Source organism: Elephas maximus, chromosome X (genome assembly GCF_024166365.1).
Source record: "Elephas maximus indicus isolate mEleMax1 chromosome X, mEleMax1 primary haplotype, whole genome shotgun sequence".
In the NCBI taxonomy this organism is placed as follows: Eukaryota; Metazoa; Chordata; class Mammalia; order Proboscidea; family Elephantidae; genus Elephas; species Elephas maximus.
In genome coordinates, this window is record NC_064846.1 from 47,617,662 (window position 1) to 47,632,169 (window position 14,508).

The 14,508-nt window shown below is 40.0% G+C and overlaps 1 protein-coding gene across 1 annotated transcript in view; it reads left to right on the forward strand.

Moving 5' to 3' along the window:
* The window catches only part of AMMECR1 (AMMECR nuclear protein 1), a 138,246-nt gene extending 127,072 nt beyond the window's left edge, over positions 1–11,174 (forward strand). Inside the window, exons 4-6 of the mRNA XM_049872078.1 lie at positions 1,700–1,790; positions 3,180–3,276; positions 6,701–11,174. Of these exons, the coding sequence (XP_049728035.1) occupies positions 1,700–1,790; positions 3,180–3,276; positions 6,701–6,815 (303 nt within the window). The 3' untranslated portion in view covers positions 6,816–11,174. The remainder of the gene's footprint in view (positions 1–1,699; positions 1,791–3,179; positions 3,277–6,700) is intronic.
* Positions 11,175–14,508: the final 3,334 nt, after the last annotated feature.

Here is a 14,508-nt window from a genome sequence, read left to right on the forward strand (position 1 = left end):
CCTTACTATGTTAGTTTTTAAACAATTGCCCCAGTTGCATTTTCAGCAGGAGATTCATAAGTGTACTGATATTAAATAGATAGAAGAAACAGCAACAGAGATATGCTTTAATAATAAAAAAAAAAACTGCCCAGAAGATCTGACAGGCTCTAATGGATAGATGTATGAAGGCCTGGGAGAAAGAACAAAATGGATTTCCAGAGAATTTTTTTCCTTAAGAAACTGGAAAATTTCAGGGTAAGAGAAGAAACAAAAGAGGTTTTCATCGAGCTCCTCTTCCCCTCTTCTAGACCTTTCTATCCATACTGATGGGAAGAATGCACCTCTATGACTCCACTCACCTGCTTTGCAAAGAAGGCCCATTCCTGGGGAACAATGTTTACATGGTCTTATAGCTTCCCTCCAGTACTTTGGAAGACCTTGTACTCCACTTGGGAACCATTGATTGAGAGCAAGCCTAGTTTTGGGAGAATGGAATGGGGTTGTTTATGCTTTTGAAATTTTAGTTTTAATATCAGTGTTTACAAAGAAGAACTTTTTTTATCATCTTGAGGTCTATAAACTATTCTATGTGAAACATGAGAGGAAAAGACAAATTGCTTTAGATTTTGTGTTAATCAAAGAAAAAGTATACTACTTAAAAAAGATTACTAAGAAATTACCCACATTTAACTTAGAAAACTAACTTTTAGAGCATCACTACAGGTTTGTTTGCCATAAAAAAAAAAAGTTATAGTGTCTCTGGGCTAGTATCTAGAGGGACTGCAAAAATGTCGTGCCCCCAAAGGGATTTGAAATCTTTATTGCTCTTAAATTTAGTAGTGCTGTGTGGGGACAGTGATATAGATGGACAGTGAGGGGTTGTCAGTGGCCCACTTTAAGTCATATGCATTTTTTAGAAATACTATCTGTAATGGATGATGCTGTAGGATCTACTTGTTGTTATTAATATTTTTTCAGTCTTATCTGACCATGTTTGCTTAATTACATATAATTCACGGTTTTAAAGGGACTAGACAGTTTGGAAGGAGCCCTGGTGGTGCAGTGGTTAGGCTCTTGGCTCTAACCAAAAGGTCAGTGGTTTGAGCCCACCAGCCACTCCATGGGAGGAAGATGTGGCAGTCTGCTTCCTGAAAGATTTATAGCCTTGAAAACCTTGTGGGGCAGTTCTCCTCTGTCCTAGAGGGTTGCTATGAGTCAAAATAAACTTGATGGCAACAAGATTTCTAGACCCAAACCGTTTGGGTCTAAAAAACCCATTGGGGTCAGCCCAGAGATTTTGGAACTTAATCTGAAGGGCTGATTATACCTGAAAAATAGGACGGTTTTTTGCTATCTCTTTGAAGCTAGCTCCTTTTGTCTAGTTCCAGATTATCATGGGCCACAGTTTGGGAGTTGGGGCAGGATTCTTGCCGTCAACCGTCTTATTCCACATACAGCCCTGGACAGGCTGTCCCAGGTCTAAACAGAGTTGCATGGCCCAGTACATGTTGGGCACTGCAAATACACATTTGCGGTCTCCATGGCCGTCATAACGGCCTTCAGAAGCCAAAGTCAAAGCTTTGGAAAGAGAAAACTGATATGCGCTTCCGAGTGCAAGGGGAAAGGAAGAACTGCATTCTCTGAAAAGCTAAATTATAACCTTTCTTTTTGTTTCTGTGAAGAAGACTGTACTAATAAAACTGCCAATTTCTTTCAGGTGGGTGTACATGGCATTAGAATAGAATTCATCAATGAAAAAGGATCAAAACGCACCGCCACCTACCTACCGGAGGTTGCAAAGGAGCAAGGTCATTGTTGTACTTTATTTCATATGATCTGGTGAAGAATTTAAACAAATATACAAATTAAAATGCGGTATCTGACCTTGCAGCTATGTCTGATAATTGATCAATGTCAAATTATAAGGAACAACTCTTCCATCACTGCCACTGCAATGTCTCTATCAAATCGGTGACTTACACTGAAGTTGAATCTCTGCACTACAGTTTGATAGTATAAACACACAAAAATTACATGAAAAAAGTAAGGACTTGTAAAAGTTGGGTTTTATCTTAGGCAGAATTTGCTACTAATTTGAGGTGCTGTTTCCCCATATTACACTGTGCACTAGCCTTGGGACATAAACAAGCCACTTTTTTTTTTTTTTGATAGTCAGCTAAATAGTTCATTGTCATTGTCAGTATCAAAATGTTTCATTCTTAGGTGGCTGCCATTACTCATTCTACTAATATTAAGATTGTACGTTTCCCATGAAGATTAAGGCCATTGAGAATACACGAAGTTCTAGTGTTTTATATGCTTGGTCTACAGTTTCTAATTGACAAAAGTTTTCCTGTTTCATAGAGGTATCACAAGCATATATGAACCAACACTGTACTACAAAATAACTTTTTACTCTGTAGTATTTTGTCCTTCCTAGCAATTTCTAAATTCTAGTTTCATATTAGTTGAAATTAATATGTCATTTTCATCTTATAGAGCTTTCCTTCTTATCAGAAAGTATTTGCAATTTTGTTTTCCCATGTTTGTTTCATATCAACGTCAGCTACATAACAACAACATTTAACCTTTATTAAACTCCAAAACAAGAGAGTTAGCCTTTAAGGCAGCTCTCTGAAGATTTATTTGGGTTGCTGTAAAAAACGTCTCAATTCTGTAATATCATTGACTTCATAAAGTGTACATAAGAGATGGAGCACGTCAGATATTAGTATACCATCACACGTTAGAACACAAAATGCACTTGTTGACTACAGAAGATATCATTAGGAACAGCAATTACCATGAGTTAGTGTGGGAGTCCTAAATACTACCGAGTTGGCACAATGACATTTAGACTCTTTCCTCCTTTTAGAGAGTAGTGTCTGGTTCATTACAGAAACATGACTGAGCAGTTCCTGCCAGTCTCTTAGACTCCTTGCCATCAAATGTGGTTGAGATAATGAAGCCAATGTTGTCAGACATCTTAGATAGCTAGAATTTAAGGTGTGTGTGGGGGGAACTTGCTTCTGTACAGGATAAAATGGTAGTTCTTCTGTGTGATTGTTTTTAGGACCAAAGGAGTTGGTGGCATTTGGTGACAGTGATAGCTGACCTCTACAAAGTCACTTTGTATCTAACCAAAGGTGCTTGTTCCATGTGCTTGACTGATATTTTATCTGGTCGACTCTCCACAGGATGGGACCATATTCAGACCATAGACTCCTTACTGAGGAAAGGAGGATACAAAGCTCCGATTACTAATGAATTCAGGAAAACCATAAAACTGACCAGGTACAGAGGGCATTTTCTAGTGCAAGGCTCACCAAGATATATATGTCTATAACGCTTTGATTTTCCATTTTCTCTCTATACTTGCTTCTCTTTTCTGAAACAGAGTGGAAATGAATGGCAGGGCCATACTGAGGGTGGATACAATGGAACTCTGCTTGGCAGTAAAGCCTGTATGATGTATGAGCCTATCCTTCCTATCTTTAGCTCTGTGTGATTACTCTGGCTTTGTAAAAGCAAGCCCTCTAAGACTTTAGTTGGCATTATTGGAGAAAGTACCTGAATTATCTATTTGCTAGCTTTTGACATTGCTCAGCAGAACCCCAGGATTCTGATAAGCAGTCCTCAAATTTGAATTTAACCTTCAAATTTTGGCAGTGGTGGAAGTCTACCATAACAGCTTGCTGAAAAACACAATTCAGCTAGACCCACAAATGTGAAATAAATTTCAGCATGGAATAATAGGGATACTTATTTAAAATGGAAGTATCAAACATTTTAAGAAAATGGGTTGCTGTTTCCATTTTTTTCAATTCCATGAAACCACATTGAATACTTATGGTAAAAAAATGGACTATTCTAAGCTCTGAGGGGCTACAAATTTGAAAATGCCTCCATTTCTGCTCTCCCTGAGCTCACAGTCTAGGGGACTAGAAGAGCATGTACAAAAATAATTATTAATACAAGATAGAATGTGTTGGGTGAGGTGAGATTATAAAGTAGGGAAAGAGAAATTCCAGGAGGGAATGGAAGATAACAGAAGGTATCAAAGAGGAGGTAGATTTTGGTCTGGGCTTAAAGAATGGGTAGAATATTTGACAGGTTGGAGAGCGGAGGAAGAAAGGGATTCCCTTGAAGAGGACCTTGTGAGCCAAGACAAAGTATAGAGCAAGTTCTGAGGAATGTTAGTCTAGTTTGTCTGGCCTCTCGGTGTACTTACATGGAAGGCTAACAGTAAAGGAGAATGTAGCCCAGAAGGTTGGTTGGAGGGTCTGGAGTTCCAGAACTAAGAATTTTGGAACTGATGCTAAAGGACGAATATTGTATCAGACCACTATTATAAGAACTCGAGAAATAGTTTAAACAGAGGAGAAAATATTCTTTGATGGTTACGAGGCGGGGAGGGAGGGAAGGACGTAGAGGGGTTTTCACTCATTAGATAGTAGATAAGAACTATTTCAGGTGAAGGGAAAGACAACACACAATACAGGAGAGGTCAGCACAACTGGACTAAACCAAAAGCGAAGAAGTTTCCTGAATAAACTGAATGTTTCGAAGGCCAGCTTAGCAGGGGCAGGGGTCTGGTGACCATGGTTTCAGGGGACATCTAAGTCAATTGGCATAATAAAATGTTAAGAAAACATTCTGCATCCCACTTTGGAGAGTGGCGTCTGGGGTCTTAAACGCTAGCAAGCAGCCATCTAAGATGCATCAGTTGGTCTCAACCCACCTGGACCAAAGGAGAATGAAGAACACCAAGGACACAAGGCGATTACGAGCCCAAGAGACAGAAAGGGCCACATGAACCAGTGACTACATCAGCCTGAGACCAGAAGAGCTAGATGGTGCCTGGCTACAACCGGTGACTGCCCTGACAGGGAACACAACAGAGAACCCCTGAGGGAGCAGGAGAGCAGTGGGATGCAGACCCCAAATTCTCATAAAAAGACCAGACTTAATGGTCTGACTGAGACTAGAAGGACCTCGGTGGTCATGGCCCCCAGACCTTCTGTTGGCCCAGGAAAAGCCAACTCTTCAGACATGGATTGGACTGGACAATGGGCTGGAGAGGGATGCTGGTGAGGACTGAGCTTCTTGGATCAGGTGGACACTTGAGACTAAGTTGGCATCTCCTATCTGGAGGGTAGATGAGAGGGTAGAGGGGGTCAGAAGCTGGCCGAATGGACACGAAAAGAGAGAGTGGAGGGAAGGAGTGTGCTGTCTCATTAGGGGGAGAGCAATCAGGATTATATAGCAAGGTGTATATAAATTTTTGTATGAGAGACTGACTGGATTTGTAAACTTTCACTTAAAGCACAATGAAAATTTTAAAAAAAGTATTTTGGAACTGATACAGTAGACAGTTAATAGCCATTGAAGGGTTTTAAACAGGGGAGTCAGGATGGATTTCAGAGGTGTAGGACTGGAATTGGAAATGGGAAAATTAGTTAGGAGACATTGCTATTGTCTTAGAATCTGTGGCAGCAGTTCAAAGGACATGAATGGGAGCTGTGGCAGCAGGATGGGAAGGAAGGAAAGGACTGTTATAAAGGAAAGACTTAGTCATCATTTAGAAGCAGGGAAGAGGAACAAGTCAAAGATAGATGATTTTGAGGCTATAATCTAGATAAAAGGGACCATGGTGATGCCATTAACTATGGTAGGGTTCACAGGAGGAGAGTCATGTTTGTGCATTCATTCTAGTTTTGAAGTATTTCCTGGGGTATCTACATCGAAATGTCTAGTAGGTCACTGAAAATGTACATGTGTAGAGCTCATGGCTAGAGATGGCGAGTTGGGAGCCATCTGTAAAGAGGTCACAACGGAAGCTGTGAAGGAAGGTTTCCTGTGGGGGAAAGAGTATAGATTCAAAAGAGCTGACAATAAAAAGGTAGGAAGATCCTACAGTGCAGGGATAGGATGAGCAGGTAGTTAAAGAGCAGTCTGAGAAGTAAGGGGGGAACCAGAGGGGCGTGGTGTTGTAGAACCTAAGGGACAAGAGAACATCAAAAATGGAGGGGTGAGCAGGATCGTAATGGAGAGGTCAAGCAGAATCGGGGGTGGCCTGCTGCAAAAGCAGTTTCTGTGGAAGAGTAGCAGCAGAAGCCAAGTAGCACTGGGCTGATGGGTAGTGTGAGATGACGGCTTGAAGGTAGATAATAGATACTCTTTTGAGAAATGTGGCAGTGTAAAGACTAGAGATGGGAAAAGGTTCAAGGGTACAAGGATTAAGAAAAGTTTTTTTTTTAACTCAATGCGGAGACTTAAGTAGATGTGTGCACAGAGGAAAAAGAACTGTTGGAGAGAGAGATGGAAGATCCCTGAAGAAAAAGTACTCAAGTGAATGATGATGAGTACATAATGGTAATAGGTTGGCTTTCCCCTGTTCCTTCCTGTCAGAAAACTGGGAGCAAGGGGGCAATAAAACTTCTAGACAAAAAAAAAAAAAAAATCTGGAATTTCTAGAAGAACAAATTATACAAAGAGTTGTAGCGTGGAAGGAGCACTCGACTGAGAGTTTGGATTCCTGGGCACTGAACCTAGCTTTGCCACTTATTAGCTGTGTGACATTGGGCAAGTCACTGCTTCTCTCTGAGCTTCTGTTTCCCCTTCTATAAAATGATCTCTAAGGTCCTTCCTAACTCTGATGTTGGCATGTTAACTATTTCCTGATGTTAACTTTGTCTTTTCCATGACTTTCTTTCAGGTACCGTAGTGAAAAGATGACCCTGAGCTATGCTGAATACCTTGCTCATCGCCAGCATCACCATTTCCAAAATGGCATTGGGCATCCCCTTCCACCATACAACCATTATTCCTGACACTGAGCCGCACAACCAGTCACTGGGCCTCTCTGCAGACCTCTTCCCAGGAGACCCTACCCCTTCTTGGTCTAGCTATCTCTTTTACTGTACCATTTTATGATGATAGTTTCCGTTGCCATGATGAAGCTTTGACATGTCAAGATCATCATGGTAACGGGTAGGAAAATGGCAATTTGTTAAGAAGATCCAGTTTTATTATTCTGATCATGGATTTTTTTTTTTTTTTTTTTTTTTTTTGCAGCATAGCATATATAACTTTTGGGGTTTTATTTCCTTACAATATTATGTAGATTTTGGCTTTCCTATCTAAATCAGGTTTCCGTCTTTCTGTCCTTCTTGTCTTCTTTCTGTCTGTCCTTCTCATCTTCCGTCTTTCCTGTCTTCTTCCTTTCTTCTTTCCTTCCTTCCTTTGACTGTGGATGGAAGAAAGCGTGCAGTTTTTAAGGATTTTATTTAGGTTTCTCTTCAGTTTTTCCCAGTAAGTGGATATTTTTGATAGTTGAGTTTGGGAGTAATTCATATCAAATATCAGGTATTTGTATATTACTCTTAGATTTGCCTAAAAATCACTTTGTTATGAGAACTTAATATGTAGATCTTCACTCCTTAAGTATATGTTTTCCCATGGCTAAAATATGATTTTAATTCTAGTATCTCACATTTGGAGGTCCATGAGAGGGCTTGACACAGAGAGTGAGAAATCATATATGCCTACTGTGCTGGTTATCATGAGAGAGACTGCCTCATCACTTTGTAGACTGAATTTATAGACTAAAACACTGTTTTAAGAAAGTACAAACTACCTTTCAAATATGCTACAGAAATCACTTTGAAAAGCGGTGAATATTAGGAAGAGAGCATATATAGAATTTAGTGCCTTCGAGAAGAATATAATTAAGTGGAATTAACTGGGGGGTGGGGATAGAAAAAAGGCAATTTAGAGAAATATTCTTGTAATGTTTTGTTGTTTCTATATGTGAAGCAACAGATTAGACAAATTCCTTACTCTTAAGTATTTTTTTAAACTGAAAAAAACTATTTTGAGCAAAAAACCAAAAAGAGACTTTTGTCTATTATATATTAATTTAAATTTGTTAGCTTTTAGGTTTCAATAAATCATGATTGGCCAGAGACAATTTTAGCTACCATTTAAAGAAATGGTAAAGATAATCTAGTGAAACAGATTTCAGCTATGTTTGTCATGGGGGCAATACTGGAATTTTAGAATTATGAAATAGCTTGAATCACTTTCTGCACTACATACTTGTGATAGAAACACATTTACTATGTTGTTAAGATGTTACCATTACACCTATAAAAATGGAGTAATGGTGTTGGCACTTAGATATGATATAGTTAGAGCCCTACTCATTTGCAGGGCTAGTCTTCTCACCATACATACAAAGAGAACTCCCTGATGTCAGTAGGAGGACCGTATGTCCCCAGGAAAATGACAGATTCTGGAGAAAGATTACCTTCATCTTATGTTAGTAAGTATATATGTATATATATACGCATGCACGCAGACACACATATATGTATGTGTGTATATATATATATATTTTTTTCAAACAGGAAACCAATATATCAAGTGATGACTATACATATGGTGCAGAATATATTCTAAAACTATAAGAAATGCCACTGAATATTGAAATGGTTATCATTTATACATGTAGTCACTGGGACAAGTGACAGACTGCTAGTTGAGAATTCAAGAATCCTTTTCTAGTCTGTGACATAATTGGCTGAATTTCTCTGCTTGTCAGTGTGGCAAAGCGAACAGCTTTAGTTTTGGATGAGAGTTCTTAGTAGGTTGTTGGTATTCCTTCATCCACAGCATCCATTGTTGAACTAATCATTTTCAGGTGTGATGCCTTAACTACGATGCCAATTGTTAGCCTGAAATGCAATCTTGGTAGCCAGTTCCATTGAACCTAGAGATTATTCAGAAAGAGTTAGCTGTTGGTCTTTAGAAAGGGATTTTTAGTCCTTTCATTTCTACTTGGGAACATTTTGGAGCAGATTAGTGTTTCAGTATGAAAACAAGTGGCTACCTGATGGAAATGTTTTTCTTGCCCTTATAGGGAAACTGAGCACAAGTTGAATGATATTGTCTGCTGCAAAAAAAAAAAAAAAAAAAAGTAAAAAAAAAAAAAGCAAACTGAAGAGAGATAAAATAGACCAATATTGTTGTGAAATTCATCGTATCCATCATCTCATCAGTTCAACAGGCTCCTGTCCTGGGTGAGCTTATGGTTGAAGTTTTTTGTTTTTTTTTTTTTTAAAGAGAAGATCTATTTCGTACATGTATGTGTGTATGTGTGTGTGTATACTTACACATACATACATACATGCATGTGTGTGTTTATGTATTTAAAGGTGCTAATCAATCTTGAGCAGGTCATGTGACTGGTCATGCGGACTCTAAAATCATATCAGATTTTTTAAAATCCTTGATATATGCAGATGTTATACAGATTTTCTTACCGGTGTAATAATGTTATACTGAAGAAATAACCATCCTGCAGGCTTCAAAGGACGAGGTCAGCAATATTTTCCACCATGGCTTGGGGGAAAAGGATAGTTTTGTCTCCTTTTTTATTCAACTTAATGCACAGTGCATTTTTGTCTCTAAGTAGCTGTTGACTAAAAGACTTTGTAGTGTAAAGGATGTTAATACAAACTGTAATGGTGTGCTTCAAACAAACGCTAGACCCTTTCACCTTTGTCCTGTATTACCAAGCTGTCAAATATGTGGTTTGAATTAACCTTAAACCTGTTGAAATATGTAGCATGTGTTTTGAACTCTGACGAAGATTCTAATTGCACAGGTTGTGTTCTAGCCAGTTGTGGTTTATTTGTTCAGAAACACAAATGTGAATTGCACTCTTATCACCAGAATATTGTATAAGTTCAGTGATCTTTAAACAGCTCAGAATACTTGAACTTCATTTGAGTAGCACAAAGTTTACATAGCCCCTTTTAAATGTTAATTAGTTCCATTTCAGTTTTCCATTTTCAAATGCAAATGTGTATCTTTCCTCTTGGAAAACAGTCGAGATTTTACTTTGGTATGTAGCAAAAGGCTTCCATTTCTGGAAGGGTTTTCTTGTTCTTAAACAAGGTCAGCCAGGTACCGGATTCTAAAAGAACAATTGTTTTCCCCTCTTCCTCCAAGTGGCCTTCTGACTGCACGAGAGAATGTGCTACTACCCTCTCCAAACTCCCCTGCCTTGTGAGGTCGGTATAACTTGTGGAGGAAGTGCAAGGCTTGCTCTTTTCCCTTCACCCCACTTAAAGCATTTCTAGGATCTTCAGTCCAGCGCACGCAGTCCCAGTGTCCAGCACACCGGAAGTTTGTATACTGGCCTCTTTTCTCGTCTTCAAATTGTGCAGGAAATTTGAAACTGTCATCTGGAATAGGTTCCATCTCTTACATGTGTTAGATCAAACCAAAGAAGCCCCCAGCCATGCCCAAATGCTGCTCCAAAAGCCTGCCTTCCAGTCCTTACAAAAACCTTGCAGGATTAAATGTGTTAACTTTTTTATTTTTGTACAGTTTCTAAGTGATTTTTGCTAGTGATGTTAAATTGAATTAAGTTTATTTAAGGGGTGTAAGCACCTCCTCCATTTAAATGAACTGGTGACTTTCCTTTAATTTTTTAAAAGCAGAAACCCGTTGTGTGCCTCTCGATTTAAGGGTTTCTGATTACATTATTCTTAAAACCAGCATTGATCCTTTATATACAAAGATATGTTTTCTTGTTTTTTATTACTGTTTCAGAAGAAAATAAACCTTTTATTTTGCTCTGGACCTAGTAACTGCGCTGGTACATAGACGCACTGAGAAAACAAACTTTTGTAACCACCTCTGACTGTTTTTGTATATCAAAGTTGATTACTTTTGAAATATTTGGATCTAGTTTCTAAGTTATTTAAGTGTTTTATATGTTCCCCGAAATTACTTTGAATCAGTCACCAGCATAATGAGTTCTTGGTGATGCAATGGTGAGACTTGTAATGAGCAAATAGCTACCTGGAGTAGCTCTGCTTTTCCTTCTTTCTTAGTAACCCGTTTTTTGATTACAATAAAACATCACAGATTACCCGAAACCTCTTTCAATATAACTAGATCCTCCTTCCTTCCACGTTTAATTGCTTAATAGTTTGAAGAAACTATTGGAAACGGGCATTTTATACGATATATGGCTTTAAAATTTTTTAAATGAGCGAAAAAAATATGAGAAGGTTTATGTGGGTCTGTAAGGTATGGCTGTGGAAAGATATTGTAGTAGTTTTGACACTATTGTTATTACCTTTAAAATCATTTACCCAATAAAATGTTAAAACTGAGATGCCATTTGTTGTTTGTTTATTTGACCTCCTACAGAACAGGCACTTGGTCTTATCAGTACTTCTTATTAAAAGGTTAATAGCTGAAGACTTTGAAATAATATAATTAGGAACTGATACTGATTTATTTCCAACTATAACTTGGGAAACCTTGCCTGCCTGCAGCTCCTCCTTACCATGTGAGTTCCTGGTGTCATCCTTCTGTCTAGCCCTGAATTCTAGCTTGGTGATCTAGTATAACCTTGTTAGACAATCTACCCTGGCCACAAATCTGAGGCAAGCATCAGACTTGAATTCCGGTAGGAGCTTAGCTGGACTTAAGTCTGCCCCAAATTTCTTCCAAATCCATCATTTCCCCTTTGTGAGCTGGTGGGGGGCATTAGCTGTGCTCTACAAGGAAACGGTCTGATGAGGTAGGAAGCCTTTCCTCTGCGGTCAAGACTTCGGCGTTTTCTGAGTACAGGACAGAATCTAAAAATGCCCAAGAGGTGGCCACCCAGAACTTATACACACTCGTTCACACTGGGCATACCACACACTTGAAGTTGTTACTTTTCCAGTTCCAGATTGGTATGAAATGAGCCCTACCCCCTCCTTGAGCTTGAAGAAAACACCCGAGTGTAGGAAGTGCGTTCATTACGTCACCACGGTAGGATAACCGGTGCTACTGACTTTCAAGGGCTAGATAAGTACCTGCATCCAGAAAGGAGCCTCGTGGTTGGCTACCTCTATTGGCTGTTGTCTTATCTCCTTCTCCATGGAAAGGCTACCAAGGACGGTGTTAAAATACCTCTGGCTCTTTCTATATCATTTACTGTCTCAGTTTCATCATGTCAATTAATTGGCTGGTGAATATCCACAGGACCATTTTCTGTCCCATCAACCCAAAGCCGGACTACCATATCAGTTTTATGACATGTGCTCACGTCAACCACAGTGACTAAAAAAACCCACCATCTCAGATCCTAGAGGAGTGTTGTGGTTTTATTGTGGGAGCACTCCATTAAGACTGCCACCTGCTCAGGGTTTACCCCTTCTCATCATTTGTATTTCATGGTACGTACGATTTTTTTAGTGATTCGGACAGTATTAATAGGTTCATTAAGTGGTTTAATGAGCTCACAACTTTCTTGTGTGTGTGTGTGTAGATATCTGGAACCGGAAAAAAAGAGGAGGACCCTCAATGAGATGGATTGACACAGTGGCTGCAACAATGGGCTTAAGCATAACAATGATTGTGAGGATGGTGCAGGACTGGGCAATGTTTCATTCTGTTTGTACACAGGGTCACTATGAGTCAGAACCAACTCAATGGTACCTGACAACAATAACATAGGTATAGATGTATATGTATGTATAAAAACCCAGTGCCGTCGAGTCAATTCTGACTCATAGCGACAGAATGACTATGTATGTATGCATGTATGTACATATGTACATACAGAGAGAGAGACCTGGTGGTAGCAGTGGTTAAGTACTCAACTGCAAATCGAAAGGTCAGAGGTTGGAACCCATCAGCTGCTCCATGGGAGAAAGATGCGGCAGTCTGCTTCTGTAAAGACTACAGCTTTGGAAACCCTATGGGGCAGTGCTACTCTGACTCAATGGCAATAGTTTTTTTGTGGTTAACTCAATGGTCTGGACAGTTTCAACCTCCGTATTCACACTCCACCTACTTAAATTCTTCCCAGAGTCTAAGCATTTCCTCTTTAGATTTCAGGCACCACTGGCCACCTTTTTCACAGTTCCACTGCTTCAGAGGGCAAGCTCAGCTGTGTGGGATGAGGCAGTGCCTCTCTGTTGCTGTAAAATACTATCCTAGCCAAGGGGATCTATCAATGGGAGGGGTGTGGTGGTGGTGAGTCTGTCGTTCGAAGATCACACCTAGACTCACACTTGCCAGCCAAGAGAGCCAGAGAATGACTGCCCACTCAGAGGATGGCAGCACTGACCCCATGAGCCCAGACTAGTGTGGGTTTGTACGAGGCTCTGGGAGCCTCCATCTGTTTGCCCAGGCTTTTGCTGCAGGAGGAATAGTTGAATGGGAGGGGGCAACTGAGGCAGGCCCTGCATATACTGGTTGGCAACTACATTAAAAGCTCTGCCTTGATACCTGAAGCTCCTGCTACAATGTCCTATTCCAAACCCCAAGCCTATGGGGAGAAATCTTTCAACAATCGGGCCTGCTCCAAAGCCAGGCCATTTCCTCATCCAGAGGACTTGGTTGCGAGCTTAATTATAAGTAACCTGTTCATAGATTATGTGCACAGTGTATTGAAGGTGTATCCCGAATTGTTTAAATGGACGCACCTAGCAGGCTAGCGAAGGAGCCCTGGTGCTGCAGTGGTTAAGCACTCGGCTGCTAACCAACAGGTCAGCGGTTGGAACCCACCAGCCACTCTGCACGGGGAAAGACCTGGTAAAGACCTTTCGTAAAGGTTTAAAGCCTTGGAAACCCTATGGGGCAGTTCTACTCTGTCCTGTAAGATCGCTATGAGTCGGAATCAACTTGTCAGCAACGGGTTTTTTGGTTAGAGGGCTGGTGAAGGGCGCATGCTTTGTATAAACAAACACTGACCTGCACTTGCAGATTTCCATCATGACTGATGATGAAATTAACCCACCAGATGTTAGATGTAGAATGTGGTCTCTATGTCTGGAGCAGGCGCTGGGCACTGTCTGTAGCCTCTGTCTTTGTGCTCAGCAACTACCAATGGCTTCCTTGTGCTCGCACTCCCATTCTAAAAGGCAGCCTCCAACTCACAAAGGGCTGGTCATCGTTCAGCCTTTTATCTCCCTCCATAATGGAAGGACCTTTTTTCTTTTGAATCAGAATCTTAGCTAGCACCTCGTTACATTAAAAACATGAGATTAAAAGAGTACGTTATTGTTATAAAACACAAATGTATATCAGAACCTTATAAAATGAATGAGAACAACAGGGCCGTTTTGATGACTCTATAAATGTAGAACTGGTGTGATAGATGACAGTTGCACTTATAGTCTCAGCAGTCGATTTATTTTTGCGTTTCGTTTTGGCTGTACAATAGCAGGAAGTTCCTGACGTGGACAAGTGGTGGTATCTTGCTTGTGTAATCTGACCAAATTGGGTCCATAAAAAAAAAAAGCAGCCTAAATTGTAAAAACCTGGTGCAGTCCCAACCTTCTGAGCCAATGACGGGCTTATAAGACGTTCAGGCCAGAGAAGCATCACTCTTGAGGTCTGAACAGGGATGAGTCACTCTGACGGCTCCTGCTAATGCATTCAGAATATAGCACATCAGGGGCTTATTAGGTATTTGTTAGGTTTTTATTAGAGTTTTATAATGATGTT